Raw genomic sequence first — 16,856 nt, forward strand, 5'->3', positions numbered from 1 at the left:
CTTTGTTGTAATTTTTAAAGTCTTAGAAGCTAAAGGTGACAGAAAAAAGACATAGAGGCACATTTTATAGATCTCATCTTTCTCTTTAAAATATTTTTTCAATGAGAGGCAGAAATATGGAAGACATATGACGCATTGTAAGCCTTACTTATCCTGTGGTTTATTTAGGGAATTTTTATTTTGTTTTTGGAAAATGACAGACTTCTGCTTTTAGGTAGACAAATATGGATAACTCAGAGAGAGAAATATGACAATAGCAAACTAGTAATCTTTTACAAAAGCAAATAATTTAGTATTTACTCCTATTCCATATGAGTATATGACTAAATTCTCAGCATTGTACATTTAGGCAAATATCCCCATAAGAAAAAACTAGTTCACAACCCCAGAAATCATTACTCACAGCTGCTCCATTCACAAGGAAAACTCCAAATGTCCGTGCCCCCCAAAAGTAAAATGCCCCTCAGCTGGCTTGCTCTGTGTGGCCAATACTTTCCTCTCCTACACTAACCTGAAAAGCAAGCTGGGTTTGTTTACTGCACAAAACATCTGTAATTGCTAAACATCTCTGTGACATGGTGTAACAGTTACTGCTTGTACAAACTGCCCATCCACGTTACCCTGTACAGTGTGAGCACATGAAAACCAAGACAGAGAGAAATTAGAAACATCTGTAAAAATTAATGACTGAATTGACCAACGCGTTGGGGGCTGAAGCTGGGGATTCAAATAGCTAAATAGCTTCAGTGCAACATTTGACTTTAGAAAAAAATTCTAAAATTTCAGTTTTTTCCCCCCTTAGCATATCGTAGCTCTCTGTCAACTATGGGATTCTAGCTGACCCACACATCACTTTAACCCACCGATACAAACTCAGTACAAGTTCTGCTGCAAAATAATATAGATAAGATACATATTAAAGTTATTTATTACATCTCAAAATGAAAAAAGAAAGAAAGAAAAATACCTCTTCTCCCATCATGCAGTCAGCTTCCTTTCTTCAGTTTGAAAAGGTCCCAGAACTACCCTGAAATCCTCCTACTTCCTTCCAACAGCCAAAGGCACGGAGCCTGAAGACCCAGCCTAATCCTGAGTCATACTTGGGACCAAATGAGAAATGGGGAGAACAAAGCTTGCATTTGTTTATGGTTCAGGAAGCCAGGGCCGATTCATGGCTTGGGTGGCTTCGTTGCAAGTCCTCCTCCCTTGCCTACATCACTGCAGAGGAGTAGGTTGCCTCCTGGAGCCCAAGGTGTAACCATTCAAACAAGGAACACACTGAGTGAGCATTTACTTGGCAGGCCCCAGTAACCACTTATGTTTAAAAATGCCAGGGGAGAACTAACAAGCTCACTATCTTTCAATAGGTCACAGGGCTGAGAAGTGAAGAATATATAGAATATGGTCTGGAATATGAACTGTCAATTGTAGACACACTTGTGTTTCAGGAAATAAGATTATACTACACAAAAATTCCTCAAAACAAACAAAATACTGAAGGAGGAAAAACAGCTGAGGCTTTATGGAAATGCCTCCCCTAGGGGGGAAAAATATAGCAAGATTTCTGCCATGTCTTCAGCAGTATCCTAAAAGGCTGGGATGAAGTATTTAAATAGCAAGCTTACTTCCCCCAAGGGAGATACCATTTTAATCTCCATTGTAATGACTTTAGAGCCTACTGATAAAGAGTTCAAAACTCTAGAGCCACAGAGGATCAGATCCAACTGTCAACAATCTTGAACAACTTAAGTTTGGTTCATCTCTGATTCTTTAACATAAAATAGGAATAATAGGGCCGAGAGGTATAGCCCACTAGTACAAGTGTTTGTCTAAGTATGTCCAAGGCTCTGGGTTAGATCTCCAACATCACCAAACAATAATAAAAACAGCTGGAATGGCATCAACATATACAGTTACCCAGAAAACGAAATACATGTAAAGTGCTTATAAAACAGCCTGGCACATGGTAAGTACCATATTAGTCACTATTACAAGTTCAGGAAGGCTTCACAAATCAGGTTGTCAAGCCAACAGTATCCTCATCTTATTTTTTGTTTTTTTATTAGTATATATTATAATATTTTCATACATGCATAAAATAGGCTTATGTTCACACACCATACATACTCTCGTCTTCCGTTCCCCCTCCTGCTGTTCCATTTTCTCTTTCAAAATAGTCCCCCCTCTACTTTCTTGTCTTTTTATTCAATTAAAAAATGTTATATTAGTATATATAATATATATGTTTATACTATTTTAGTATATTTTAATTAGACAAAGCGGTTGTATTGTGATATTTCCATAAATGTATATAATGTACTTGATCAAATGCATTCCCCTTTATTATTCCTTCTTATCCATTTTCACTCTTTTTTTTTTGTCGTTGTTGTTGTTGGTCATGAGGCTTGAATTCTGGGCCTCAGCACTCACCCTCAGCTCTTCAGTTTAAGGCGAGCACTCTACCACTTGAGCCACAGAGCCACTTCCAGTTTGCTGGTGGTTAATTGGAGATTAAGAGTCTCACAAACTTTCCTGCCCTGGCTGGCTTTGAAATGTGATGCTCAGATCTCAGCCTCCTGAGTAGCTAGGATTGCAGGCATGAGCCACTGGTGCCTGGCCCATTTTTCACCCTTTTATAAGCAATTTCATGAGTTTCACTACTCTACTTTCATACATGCATATGAAATATTTTGATCATATACCTCCTGCCCCATTTGCGCCCTTCTTTCGCCCTCTCTGCTCTCACTGGTTGCCACCTCCAAGCAGGCCCCTCATTTCACATTCTTGTCATTCTCCTCCCCACCCCCCCACCCCACCCTTTAGGTCTAGATTCCACATATGAAATAGAAAATGCATTATTTGTCCACCTCAGCCTGGCTTATTTCACTTAACATGATGGACCCTCCAGTTCCATCCATTTTCCTAAAAATGACATCATTCCATTCTTCTTTATGGCTAAGTATTTCATTCTGGGTGTGCATGTGTATATGTATATTATGTATGAATATGAATATACAAACATTGTACACATACATGTGTATATGTGACATTCACTTTATCCATTCATCAGCTGATAGACACTAAGCCTTACTCTATAGTTCAATCATTGTTAATAGTGTTGCTATCAACATGGGTGTGCAGGTATCTTTATTGTATGCTGACTTATGACATTCCTTTGGAATATATGCCCAGGAGTGGAAGAGCAGGATCATTATGTTAGTTCTGGGGGGTTTTTTGTTGTTGGTGGTGATCATGGGGCTTGAACTCTGGGCCTGGGCACTGTCCCTGAGCTCTTCAGCTCAAGGTGAGCACTCTACCACTTGAGCCACAGTGCCACTTCCAATTTGCTGGTGGTTAATTGGAGATAAGAGTCTCAGGGACATTCCTGCCCAGGCTGGCTTTGAATCGAGATCCTCAGATCTGTCTCCTGAGTAACTAGGATTACAGGCATGAGCCACCGGAGCCCGGTAGTAGCTCTGTTTTTAGGTTTTGTTTTGTTTTGTTTTTAGGAAATTCTATAGTGATTTCCATAGTGGCTTCACTAATGTACTACAGCCCTATAAACAGTGCATTAGTATCCCAAACCCAGTCACATCCCTACCCCACCCCTTGCCAGAATTTGTGGCCGTTTATTTTCTTGATTGCCATTCTGACTGGAAGAAGAACTTTTAGTGTCCTTTGATTTGCCTTTCCTTTATGGCTAAGGATGCTGAACATTTATTCATTTATTTGCTTATATTATCACTTTTGAAAAGTGTTCAGCTCATTGGCCCACACAATGATTGGATTATTTTGTGATGTCTAATTTTTTTAAGTATTTTCTCTATTTGGGATACTAATTTCCTCTCATACAAATAGCTGCCAAAGATTTTCTCTCATTCTATACGTTGACTCTTCATTCTGGTAATCGTTTCATTTGCTGGAGCCCTTTAATTTACTGTAATTTCACTTCTCAATTCTGGGTATTATTTCCTAAGTTATTGAAGTCCTATTCAGAAATCTGTTACCTATTCCTATATCTTGAGGTGATTGTCCTATGTCTTCCTGTAGTGATTTCAAAATGTTATGCCTTGGAAGGGGCGCTGTACCTCAAGTGGTAGAGCACTCGCCTTGAGCTGAAGAGCTGAGGGACAGCGCCCAGGTCCAGAGTTCAAGCCCCACGACCGACAAAAAAAAAAAAAAAATGTTATGCCTTACAGTGAGGTCTTTGAGTCATTTTGAATTGATTTTTTGTGCAGGGTGAAAGGCAGATGCAGTTTCAATCTTACTATATGTAGACATCCATTTTTCCTAGGATCATTTGTTGAAGACAATGTCTTTTCTCCAATGAATTTTTACCATAATTCTTCCCGTTATTAACTATTGATAATTAAAATTTTAAATTAAACTAAAATCATGTATTCGATATTTAGTAACTGGCTGTACTGTCTCTAACCCTGTGAGGGGTCAAATAAATGTTTTATCAGTTCTGCAAGGTAAATAAGATATAGATCTATTTATATATGACACCCATAAAACTAATGTGAGGCCTGGCTGGTGGCTCATGCCAATAATCCAAGATCTGAGGATCTCTGTTTGCCTGGGCAGAAAAGTCCCCATGAATCTCTTATCTCCAATTAACTACTCAATAACCAGAAGTGGAGCTTTGGCTCAAAGTGGTACAGTACTTCCTTGAGCAGGAGAGTTCAGGGACAGAGCTCAAGCCCTGAGTTCAAGCCCCACCACCAACAAAAAACAAACAAAAAACTAATGTGGGAGATGTCACTAGGTGGTAAATAACAATGTGATGCAGAATTAATATTTGGACTTCAGAAGACAGATAAGAAGTCACTTTCAACAATTCTGGATAAGAATTGTACTCATTTCCTTGCTCATGTAACTGTAACCCCTTTATACAGTATTTTCACAATAAAAAACTTAATTTAAAAAAAGAAGTCACCTTATCAAAACCTAAGTAGAACAAGGGAGCAGCCAAAGCTATGTAAGAGGAATTCAAATCATTTATTTAGCTGCTCCTCCATCAAGAAGCATAGCATCCTACTCCTACTCCTTAAGTGGAGGGTGTGTAGAAGGACTTCTTCCAATAGAGTTGAGTATGTAAAGAGGGATAGACTCATATGTTTCCAGGGCAGAAATCCCTAATACCACCTTAGTCAAGGTGAACAAGGTTTATATCAGGCATGAGAAGTCATCTTGATAGTATGTGCCCTTTATATGTGATATAATGAGAATGGCATTGCAACTCTGTGGTCTTCTTCCTCGAAACTTATCATTTCAGTCTAATGATAAGAACTTTAAACAACTGCCTATTTAAGAATATTCAACAAAACTCAAAATTACCAATATCATCAAAAACAAGGGAAGTCTGAGAATTGGTCTCAGGAGATGGGGTGTCTAAATGTAATCTAGTACCCTAGATGAGATCCTGGAACAAAAAGAAAAGAACACCAGGTAAAAATCAAGGAAATCTGAGTAAAGAATGAAGTTTAGTTAATAAGGATATATCGACAGTGGCTCATTAATTATGGTAAATATATTACTGTTAATATAAACTGTTAATGAGTGAGAAACCTGGGGGTAGACTAAACAGGAACTCTCCATAGTATCTTAGGCATCTTTAAATCTAAAACTATCCTACAATGAAAGGTTGATTTAAAAGCTGATTAGAAAGATAGGCTTGCTGTATGAATATGAATATCCAAAAAATGCATATGTGTGATTTATACATATACATGATTAAGTCCATATGTATATAAATATATTTCAAAATACACTGCCAACTTAATTTTTTTTCAATTTCTCTCTATCTTTAGCTTATCTATGAACAAAGATAGTAGAATGCTGACTCCTGACTTTTTGGTTCCCAAAATACACCAAAGCATTTTCTTTGAAAGGAAACTTGGCTCTTCTGTCAGTTTTGCTGCCAACTCAGGCAATGGCGGCCCAGCTTAAGAATGTACATGACGTGGGGCCTTCTGCCCTTTTCCAAGAGCTACTAGAAGTTCCTGGTGCCTGGCCAATTAGTCATCAACCACAGAGCACCAGGCTGGCAACAATCCCAGCTACTTCCTGTCCTATCTCTAGTCTACATTCCTCAGCACCTCCCTCCCCAGTTATCTCTCTAAAGTACAAACCTGATCATGCCACTGCCCAGCTGAACTCTTCCACCAGCATGCCAACCTATATACAAGTGAAGTGTGTGAGTGCACTGGCAGAGCCCTGTGGGAAGAGGTACGACTGGTCTTCCAGCTGCCCATTATCTCTATGACCCCTGCATACCAGCCCAACTCACCTCTTTACTCCTTCAGCCTAACCAAGCTCTCTCCTTGTCTACACACACACTGCCAGTACCAAGAGCTTCTATCAGCTTTAACATGTTGTTCAATTACTACTTTCATTGAAAAGATCTTTGGAACACCTCATCTACTCCTTCTCCATATGCAGGGATGTTAATAGTTCCTTCCTTCCTATTTTCAGATACTTTGGCTATACCTCTGCTAATCCTTGTCCCTTGAATTATAGTGACTCATATATGATTCTTTTTGTTTTGTTTTGTGCTGGTCCTGGGGCTGGAACTTGGGGCCTGAGCACTGTCTTAGAGCTTTTTTAAAATTTTCTCTCAAGGCTAGTGCATTTTCACTAGCCCCAGCTCCACTTCCAACTTTGCTGTGATTAATTGGAGATAAGAGTCTCATGGACTTTCTTACCTGAGCTGGTTTGACCCACAATCCTCAGATCTCAGCCTCCTGCATGGCAAGGATTACAGGTGTGAGCCACTGGCATCCAGCTTTATACAATTCTTTTTAATGTAAGAGCAATCCAAGATCTCAAATGGAAGGCCTGAATATGATAGCTGATCCAAGGCATGACTTAGTATTAACTCCAGTCCAATTAACAAGACCAGACCTATCCTACTCCAAATCAATAACCTGCCAGGCAAAAAACCTGCACTTATTATGCAAATATGGCATCTAGACATGCCATCCAGCCAATTCCTTTCCACATGGACTACCAGCCTTTAGTTCATTCACACAGAAATCTCAGAGCTGCCACTGCTGATCCATAAAAGAAATTCAACAATGCTTCAGTGAATGAATAAGTGAGCCAATTGGAGAATAAACAGAAAAGTCAATCTATAGCTAGACCACAGGCAGACTCAAAACAGAATCTGAGTTCTCCTTTATAATTTCAAACTACTACCTTTATTCATGTAGTCCACAAACATTTATTGAGAGCCAACTACATATAATTGTTTTAATAACTATTTTCAAGGAATTGTAAATACTATGGTGATTAGCACAGACAAGGTCCTAAATTATGGCACTTACTTCCTAGTGGCTGACATTTAAGACTTGAGGATGTGAAACAGCTACCACAGATACACAAAAATTCAAGTCTATTTCTTGGCATTTGAAAGTCTCTATCATTAAAAATTAAACAAATAGGACTGGAGGTGTAGCTCAAATGGTAGAATACCTTACTTAGCAAGCCCAAGATCTTGATTTCAAATACTAGTACCACCACCAAAGAAAAAGAAAAATTATCCTGGAGATGGTATTGCCATTTTAGGTACTCCTTCTTTCTAATAAGAAGAAGGACAATAATAATAATAAGTGACCTCAATCAAGAGATTATTGTATCCCAAACACTTTACTAACCACTTTATATATCACTCCTTACTACAATCCTTTGGGGGCATATCCTCTTGCTATTCTTTTTTTTTTCCAGTCCTGGGGCTTGAACTCAGGGTCTCGGCACTGTTCCTGAGCTTCTTTTGCTCAAGGCTAGCATTCTACCACTTGGGTCACAGCACCACTTCTGGCCTTTTCTGTTTATGTGATACTGAGTAATACAACCCAGGGTTTCATGCATGCTAGACAAGCACTCTGCCAATAAGCCATATTCCCAGCCCTTGTTATTCTAATTTTAAAGGTGAGGAACTAAAATGCTGAGTAAGCCATTTGTCCCAGGGAGAGGCAGAGTTGGAAGATGAACCTGGGCGCTCTGGCCTATGTGCTTAATAACCCACTGTACTCCTAAAAACACAATGCTAATACCTTCTGTAAATGTGATTCCTAGCTGAAATGAAATATATTTTACAAAATACATTAGGCTGAGTATTTTAGACAGCACAGGTCAAACATATATAACCCTGAAGAGCACTCAACATGTACAAGCATAACCCTGCAATAGTGCCTATCCCTTTTCTCATATGACCTCTCCTCATTGGCTTTACATAGATAAGGAAACATAATGGAAATAAACTGAAGAGAGAATACCTAAAGTTTGACAATCCCGATTGTTTCCTTCAGCCAAGCCAACCAGTGGGCGTCATAGTATCATCTGCTCATTAAAAGCTATGGATTCTCCAATAGCTCAAGAGATGTCACATATAGTCTTATCTTGCAACCAAATTGAAGGGCATTCAATATTCTAGGTCTCATAATCACAAGGTTTTGGCCCAGTTATGTTTTATTAGTCAAAAAATACATCATTAGGGGCTAGGAAGGTGGCTCAGTGGTAGAGTGCTTGCCTTGAGGCCCTGAGTTCAATTCCTCAGCACCACATAAGCAAAAAGAAAAAAGCCAGAAGTGGCACTGTGGCTTAAGTGGTAGAGCGCTAGCCTTGAGCTGAAGAGCTAAGGGATAGCGCCCAAGCCCAGAGTTCAGGCCTCAGGACCGGACCCCCCCCCAAAAAAATACATCATTAGCCCCCAGAGCTCCCAAAAGCTTATTACTAATCTTCTAAAGATTAGAGACACAGATCTCTCATTATTAAGGGACCAAGATCATCACTTCAGATATTTATATATTTTAACTTTATGTATATAGCTTGAGAAAATTTTACTACAATGCTTAAAAACATTGAGATATATAAGAAAAATTTAAAAATTTCTTAGTAAAAGTGGGTTGACTAAAACAATTGATTAGTGACTCATTTACACATAATTTTAATTCAAATTTCTGGCACAAGTTGAAGCCACAATGTTGATACCACAAAGGTATTAATTTGGGTGCCTGTGACTCTATAAATGAAATGCAAGATGATGACAGTTGAAAAAGAGCCTGTCACAAACAACATCTAGTAGAAAATGTAGAAATACAAAATCTTTTCAATAGAGAGTTATCAGAAGTCACTAATGGAAATCAACTAAGAAAGGAAGGCCAAAGGAAAAGAGCTTCATTATAGGAATTCGGTGTTTATTTGTTGGAAAACCAGTAAACGACCAACACAGTAAACTGTCATTTCAAAACATCTTTTCTAACCAGATAAAAAGACTGGACCCCACTAATTAAGTGATCAATACCAGTAGTACTTAGAGAACTTGAGCATGGAATATCCTGGCACCAAAAAAGCCAGGATTACTATGGTATAAATCCACATCAGGTTAAGTCCTGGAACTGGCCCAAGTATCTGTAGCTTATCTACTGATGTATAGTATCTGACACTCCTTTACCTAAGTGCTTAGTCAAGAGTGTTCATCTTAGTGACTCATATAAAGAACAACAGGTTAGAAATTGAATGTAGGGCCAGGCTGGGAGTCACAGGGGAACAGTGCGATGAGGAAATTCTCCCTTAGGTCCACAGGTAGGATATAAAGATACCATTTGTATTCATGATCTAAGGTCCTGTGTGGGATACCTTCTTGCTTAATCTCTAGGTTAGTAATTCCCAAACCTACATACATAGTTCTCCTTGATCACCAAACTTCTTTATACATCTGCATGCTAGATGCTTCCACTTGATAGTCCCATAAATACTCAAAATCCAGCTAGTCTAACCAATGACCTTCCTCCTGAAATATCATCCTCCTCGGGTCTTCCCATCAGGAAACAGTACTACAATCTGCCTAGCTGCTTATATCACTTGCCCAGGGCATTATTTTTCAGTCATTCTTCTCTGTTGTGCTGTACATGTTATCAAACTTCTATCTTCAAAATATTTCCCCTAAACATCCATTTTTGTCCATGACAGTAATTCAAGCTGTTAGGAAAAACATTCCTTATCTTGATGGTTCCTTATCTTGATGTGTACATACAACAAGTTCAATAGAACACTCTGTGGATATTATTGAATGCTCCTAGTACTCTCTGCTCTCTTGTTCATTCATCCCTGGAAGAGTCAAGTGACTTTTCTGTTGGTGAACTTAGGAAAATAAATTGGACATATTCAGCTTAATTCTCTTTCCCTTCACAGAAGTTGGCCTTCTCTTCTGCTCCTCCCAAGAAGCCCCTTCTAAATCACATGGGCCTAAACTAGTCCCATGCTACTAAGAGTACAGGAGTGTAATTCTGGGGATAGGCTGGAAGGTCCATTTGGCTCTCACACTAACCTAGACCTTCCAACTTTGCCTTCACCAGTAACAACATTACAAGATAAGATTCACATAGAAAGATGCACAAAGTAGAAAGGCTTAAGTGTATATAGACTGAAGACATCTCACAAAGTAGATTAAGACCTACACAAAGAGAAGAACCTACTATATTCATAGATTAGAAGAAGATTCCATGCAATCCCAATTTTGGGATTTGGGGGATTTAGTGGGGGTATATTGACAAGTTAATTCTAAAATTTAAATGAACGTAGAAGGAACCAAGATTAAGCTGTGTAATCTTGAAAAAAGAACAAAGATCAAGTCATTGAAGAATGAATGCAAGCATGAACAGACCTTAGATCAGAACAGGAAATCCAGGGACAGATCTGCATGTACACAGCCAACTTAGGACAAAGTTGTGGGGCTGTGCAGCACAAAAAGGGTGATCTTTTCAGGAAACACTGCTAAGTCAACTGATTATTCATTCAGGAATATGAGTAAAAATAGCCTTCTGATATCCTGCTGTCTGACTCATCTTACTAATTTTTTAGTGTCTACATTGGGAGTGAGGACCTATTTAACAGGAAACATTTCTGTGACCTGTCTGCTTTCTCTAAACCACCCATCTGATCATATCACCTTCTTACTTCAAATCTTTTCCCAGTTTCCACTGCCCTCAATATCAAATCCAAACTCCTTAAAAGTCTTACAGGGCTCTTCAGGATCTGGGCCCCACTTCTTTTCCCAGTCTCATCTTCTACTTCCTGCTGAGGTCTATCCACACCATCTGTGTTACATCTTTCCCACTTGGAGGCCTCTACATACGTTGCCTATCCCACCTTGATAACACAGTTCTCCTTTGCTGGATAAATGCCTACTGGACCAGGGATTCTTAGTCTAAACATCACTTCCTATAGGAAGTGAATCCCTAACAACTCACCACTTCCTGCCATGCCCAAGGGCTCCTATGGCATCACACTGTGTTATTAGACTGAGCACATCATTTCTCATACTGCATTGTTTTGCTTGTTTGCTTTTCTGTAGCTCCCTGAGGGCAGCGATATGGTATCTTTTATTGCTATATTCTCAGAGCTCGGGGCTGGGAAGGTGGCTCAGTGGTAGAGCGCTTGCCTTGCATGCCTGAGGCCCTGGGTTCGATTCCTCAGCACCACATAAGCAAAAAGAAAAAAGCCGGAAGTGGCGCTGTGGCTCAAGTGGTAGAGTGCTAGCCTTGAGCCGAAGAGCTGAGGGACAGCGCCCAGGCCCAGAGTTCAGGCCCCACGACCGGACCCAAAACAAAAACTATAATCCTCAGAGCTAAGCATATAGTGAGCACTCAACAAACACTGGTGGAAATGAATCATATTTGCAATTTATAAAGCATTTTAGCTATATGTATTGTAAAATCTCATGAGGTAGAACATGTCACAAAAAATACTCTCATTTTCCAGATGGCCCAAACGAGGCCCGCTTTATCAAAGTCAATCAGCTAGGGCAATGATACCATGCCTCTCCAATCTGCTATTTAACTCAATTTATCAGCTACACAGTATTTCCATTATTTTGAATAGCACATAATTACATATGAGCTTAGTTTAAATGGTACTTCTTTATCTCCAGGGTTTTTACTTCTTTTATCAAAGGAAATTTCTAACACATATAAAAATAGAGTGTAACCAACTCCCATCAATGTGCTGTCCAGTTTCAACAGCTATCAACTCATGATCAATCTTGTCTCCTCTATGCCACACACACATTTCCATCTTCCAGACTGCTGGAAGCAAATTCCAGACATTATATCATTTTATCTGTAAATATTTCAGTTAAATGGTACATTATACAAATAATTCACAAGCATATCCATTTGGTCGTATTAAAAAGACTCATAAACAGAGTCCTTCCTTATAGCTTTGTAAGAAAAGCAAGACTATCTATACTCACTATTTCTGTATTCACAGTTTGCAGAGGGATGTTATACAATACCTCTACTGGTATATAATCTAATCATCAACTCTGGATGATAGGAATTGAATCAGAGGTAAGGTAAACAAAAAATTATCTACTGAGCCAGAAAAGTAGATCTCAATTTTCACAAAGTTGAATGGAAAGTATATAATTTAGTGGTTTATAGCTGTCACATTCCCTCCTCCTCTATCTGGACTATCAAACTAGACCTGTGAGAAGCCCAACTGCTCCATCCTAAGCAAGAGACATGCTTGGGCCTCACCTACCAAATGCTGTCACATGAGATTCACTGTATGCTTCTGCAAAAATCAAAACAGCAAACTCCACTCTCAAAGGAAATCTTTCTTAAACATAAATCTTGGACATAAAAACATCTCAAATGTGATGAGGACCAGGCTGTTCAGTAATAAAACAATATCATGCTTATCAGCTCTCGTGCCAGGTTGTACAATAATCTAATGGACCCATAAATCTACACAACTATCCATGGCACCAACAACAGGGGGCGGAGATAGTTTCAAATCTTTTTAGATGTCATAAAAATTGTCTGCAGCCAGTAAAACAGGCTGGGAAGTTTATATTTTCACCAGAGGCTTCACACTGAGAAGTGGGTTAAGAAAACTTCTGGCACGTGGTTTCGTTCCATAAACAAATCAGGAATCATGTGCATGCAAATATAGAAAATATATATATACACACACATACTTACACAACTGATGAAGTTAATGTTTCATGTCACCTACAAATCTATTTCACAAGAATATAGTTAACCATACAAATGCTATATTTTCAACCATACTACTATTCTCCTACTCTACCTAGTCCCCTCATTCTATAGATGTCTATCTCTAAAGTGTTATATTAATACAATTTGGGAGGGTAGTACTGGGCTTGAACTCCAGGCCTTGTGTTCTCACTCAGCTTCTCTGCTCAGAATTGGTGCTCTACCATTTGAGGCATGCCTCTACTTCTGCCTTATTTTTCCTGGTTAACTGGGGACAAGTAATCCTGAGACTTTTGTTTGCTTGGGCTGGGTTTGAAATGAGATTCTCAGAGCTGTTTCCTGAGTAGCTAGGTATATGTCACTGGCAACTGGCATTAATACAGTATTTTAAAATATTAGTCATTCTCCAAATACTTATTGAATACCTACTATGTATCACTCACTGTTCCAAGTATATGATGCACATCAATGAGAAAGAAGAAGCTCTTTTAGGGAAGAGCAAAGGTGATAAGAAGCAATTGGGTCATACTTAGCAGGCCGAGCTAATGGAGTTTTCTGATGACCAATCAGGAAAACCTCAGAGGTTTTTGTCCTGAGAATCAAGATGGTGGTGGCACTGCCTTTAACAGAGGTAGGAAAAGATGCAATTGGAGGAGGAAGAGTTTATGTTTGGATCAACTGATGTTGTTCCTTCTCAAGACGGAGACTTGCTCCTTAGTAAATCTTTACAGGAATCTGAATGTGATTGTGTGTGATAGAAGTGAGGCTATCACACAAGCTGGGATATTAACTATAGTTCGCAGATCCTAAGAAACAACATAGATTGCTTACTGAAAGGAACAATGCTGGTGCAGAGAAGCTTTGACAGAGTTAGAAGGAAATGGTCTAGGGCTGGGAAGGTGGCTCAGTGGTAGAGTGCTTGCCTTGCATGCATGAGGCCCTGGGTTCGATTCCTCAGTACCACATAAGCAAAAAGAAAAAAGCTGGAAGTGGCGCTGTGGCTCAAGTGGTAGCGCGCTAGCCTTGAGCTGAAGAGCTGAGGGACAGCGCCCAGGCCCAGAGTTCAGGTCCCACGACTGGACCCCCCCCCAAAAAAGAAGGAAACAGTCTACAACTTTTATGTATCTTCCTTTTCTGTCTTATTCATCTCTAAGAGTGTTAAGTATCCAAAAATTTCCCCCTTCAGAATCTGTTTCTAATGCGTGATGGTTCTTGGGCCAGGTTTCTGGGGGCAGAGTGGCTAGTGGAGATTCTGAAGCTGCAGAAGATGAGACAACTCTTCTAATTTTCAACTCACTGAAAAATGAAGAACATTGAAAAAGCCTCTGATAAACCTAAATTAGAGACGGTACCATACCCCATCCCCCAAACCTGCTGGCACAAATGTCAAAGCAAACATTTCAGCACTAAATGAAATTAACAAACATTCCTGAAGCACAGCATGAGTGTAGTTTATTATAATTTGGAAAATTCCACAGTATTTATCAACTTCTAAGCAAGGCTATGATGCTTAGATATGTACCACAGTAGACGTCATCAGCAGCCACAAGTGTGATGACTCTGGGTGTGTTGCCATAGCAACAACATACTCAGCAGCAACAGAGCTGTTCGTCTCTCCCCAACTCAGATCCACAGGCAGAAGAAAACAGCCTGCTTCCTGATGGGAACAACCCAGGGAGTCAGAAAGTAGCCTGATTCCAATTATTCACACACACACACACACACACACACACACACATACGAGACTTCCTTTCAACAGTCTGAAATTGTCTCCATCCAACTCCCAAGAGAAAAACGGCACAACTGCCTTACTCGAATGCAGGTTGTAGTCAACAAAACCAAGCACAAAGCATTAGAGAAATGTCTAAGGAAAGAGATTGTTGGGTATTTGGCTCATATGTTGACCTGGGTCTTGGTGTTGAGGATTTTTTTTTCTTGGAAGGAGATGGAGAAGTGCTGGGTCATTTGAAAAGTCATCCTGAGAACTATTCCCTAGAGAGATACTATGATTTCAATCTTGACTCTTGAGAACATGCTCCAAAAGGCCCATGTGTTAAAAGCCTTGGTCTCTAGGGTGGAGCTATTGGAGGGTGGTGAAACCATTGAAAGGTGAGGTCTGCTGGAATGTCTTTTAGGTCACTGAGAGTATGTCCCTGAAGGAGATTATGAGTCCATTGCTTCCCCGCCTCTCCACCCCGCCGTGTGTGTGTGTGTGTGTGTGTGTGTGTGTGTGTGTGTGTGTGTGTCTTTCCCTCCCTGCTCCCTCTCTCTCTCTGCTCTCTGGCTGATGCAGTGAAAGTTCTGCCTCATCATGCAATCCCATTATGACATGCTGTCATACCACAAGTATAAAGCTGTGGGGCCAACCAATCATAAACTAGATCTCCAAAACTGTAAGTCAAAATGGGCCTTTCCTTTTATAAGTTAAATGTTTCATCTATTTTGCTATAGCAATGGAAAGGTGACTAACATAGGAGATGGACAAGAAAGGAAGTGGCACACTAGAACATGAGCTGTTTGAAAAGAAGCCATTCTTGCACAGGAAAGATGGTTAGTGGGGTGGAATGGCAAATAGCTAGTACATGAGGATACCACAAGTCCAAAAAAAAGCTACTAGAAATGTCTGATGTCAAATCCCACAATGCACTTTTGAATATTCCAAATTATGTAGAAATAAAACAGAAAGTGTGAAACATACCTTTTCCATTGGCAGAAAGTCATTTTCTACTTCAATTGATCTTGGTCTCAGTTTGATGGGCTTGTCTTTAAAAATATCTCCAAAGCCCACTCCCTTAACTTTCTTGGGCTGGATGGCTGCAGTTGCCATGGAGCCATTGGCACCTTCGGACTTGGTACTGCTCGAGTCACCTCCATCACTCTCGGAGCCAGTAGTTTCCCTTAAGCCTGTTGAAAGGGGAGGTGGGGAGAAAAAGAGCTCAAAAATCAGCCATAGCCCTGAAGAAGAACATTACAGTCAGCCAGTGGCCCTCTAACCCAGGAGAGGATAACTTATATAGGAAAGTTTACATTCATTGTATTGAGTGTGTTGAGTTTGGCTGGCTCTATGTATTGTTTGATCTTCCTACCCTTCAGACTTCCATTGTAAGCAATGAATCAAAAATAACGTTTTAGTAATTTCAAGCAGACCTCTCTGCATATGTGACATTTCACCCCCTTTTCAGCTGGAACCTGGTCCTGATCCAAATTTATTTGGCAGTGGCTGGTGTGATATCACCCTCCCCGCCCCTTCTTATCCCCACACCATCAGTACCACATACTATACCTCCAATCTCTCTCTGACTCATGTCAATTAGCAATGAAAGTAACATTTTCTAAAGGGAAACTGTAAAGCTAAAAGTGATTTAAACAAATTAGCAATTAAAGAAATCACACAAAATTACGACTGCCAAAGAATTAAATCTCTTTGGATGGCTTCACACGGAATAAATACATGCAGGCGTGTTTCTCTAGGAAAGCATTAAACCAATCTTGACATTAAGATGGTTTCACTAGCAAGATGATGAAGTCGGCCAAAGAGGGACAGAAATACCCCTCCTTGAGGCCTGAATTCCCCATATCCATAGTTCTTTCCTCCTTTACACCATCGTTTTTTTGCAAAGCGAATCTCTTTCCAAAGAAAACACTGTGGGTAAGACACTCTTCCTTTGATCTCTTGCTACATGTTAGGAAGCATAAAACAGTTATTGGTAGGACAATACAGACACTTACCTCCCCAGATTCTTTTTCCCCAGGATCTGCCCATAATCATGTTCCTAAAAGTAGGAGCCTATTTGTGCACAGTTAATTTCTGGGTATCCATTCTTCCCTTGATGATCAGTATATCAATTATAC

General features: G+C 39.7%; 1 protein-coding gene across 4 annotated transcripts in view; it reads right to left on the minus strand.

The window, feature by feature from the left end:
* The window catches only part of Sh3kbp1 (SH3 domain containing kinase binding protein 1), a 340,250-nt gene that overhangs the window by 125,935 nt on the left and 197,459 nt on the right, over window positions 1–16,856 (minus strand). For all 4 annotated transcript variants that reach the window (XM_042670511.1, XM_042670512.1, XM_042670510.1 and 1 more), the window contains one exon: window positions 15,703–15,908. In XM_042670511.1, the coding sequence (XP_042526445.1) occupies window positions 15,703–15,908 (206 nt within the window). The remainder of the gene's footprint in view (window positions 1–15,702; window positions 15,909–16,856) is intronic.

The sequence above is a fragment of the Dipodomys spectabilis genome, unplaced genomic scaffold, assembly GCF_019054845.1.
Source record: "Dipodomys spectabilis isolate Male_0828 unplaced genomic scaffold, ASM1905484v1 ptg000564l, whole genome shotgun sequence".
Lineage (NCBI taxonomy): Eukaryota > Metazoa > Chordata > Mammalia > Rodentia > Heteromyidae > Dipodomys > Dipodomys spectabilis.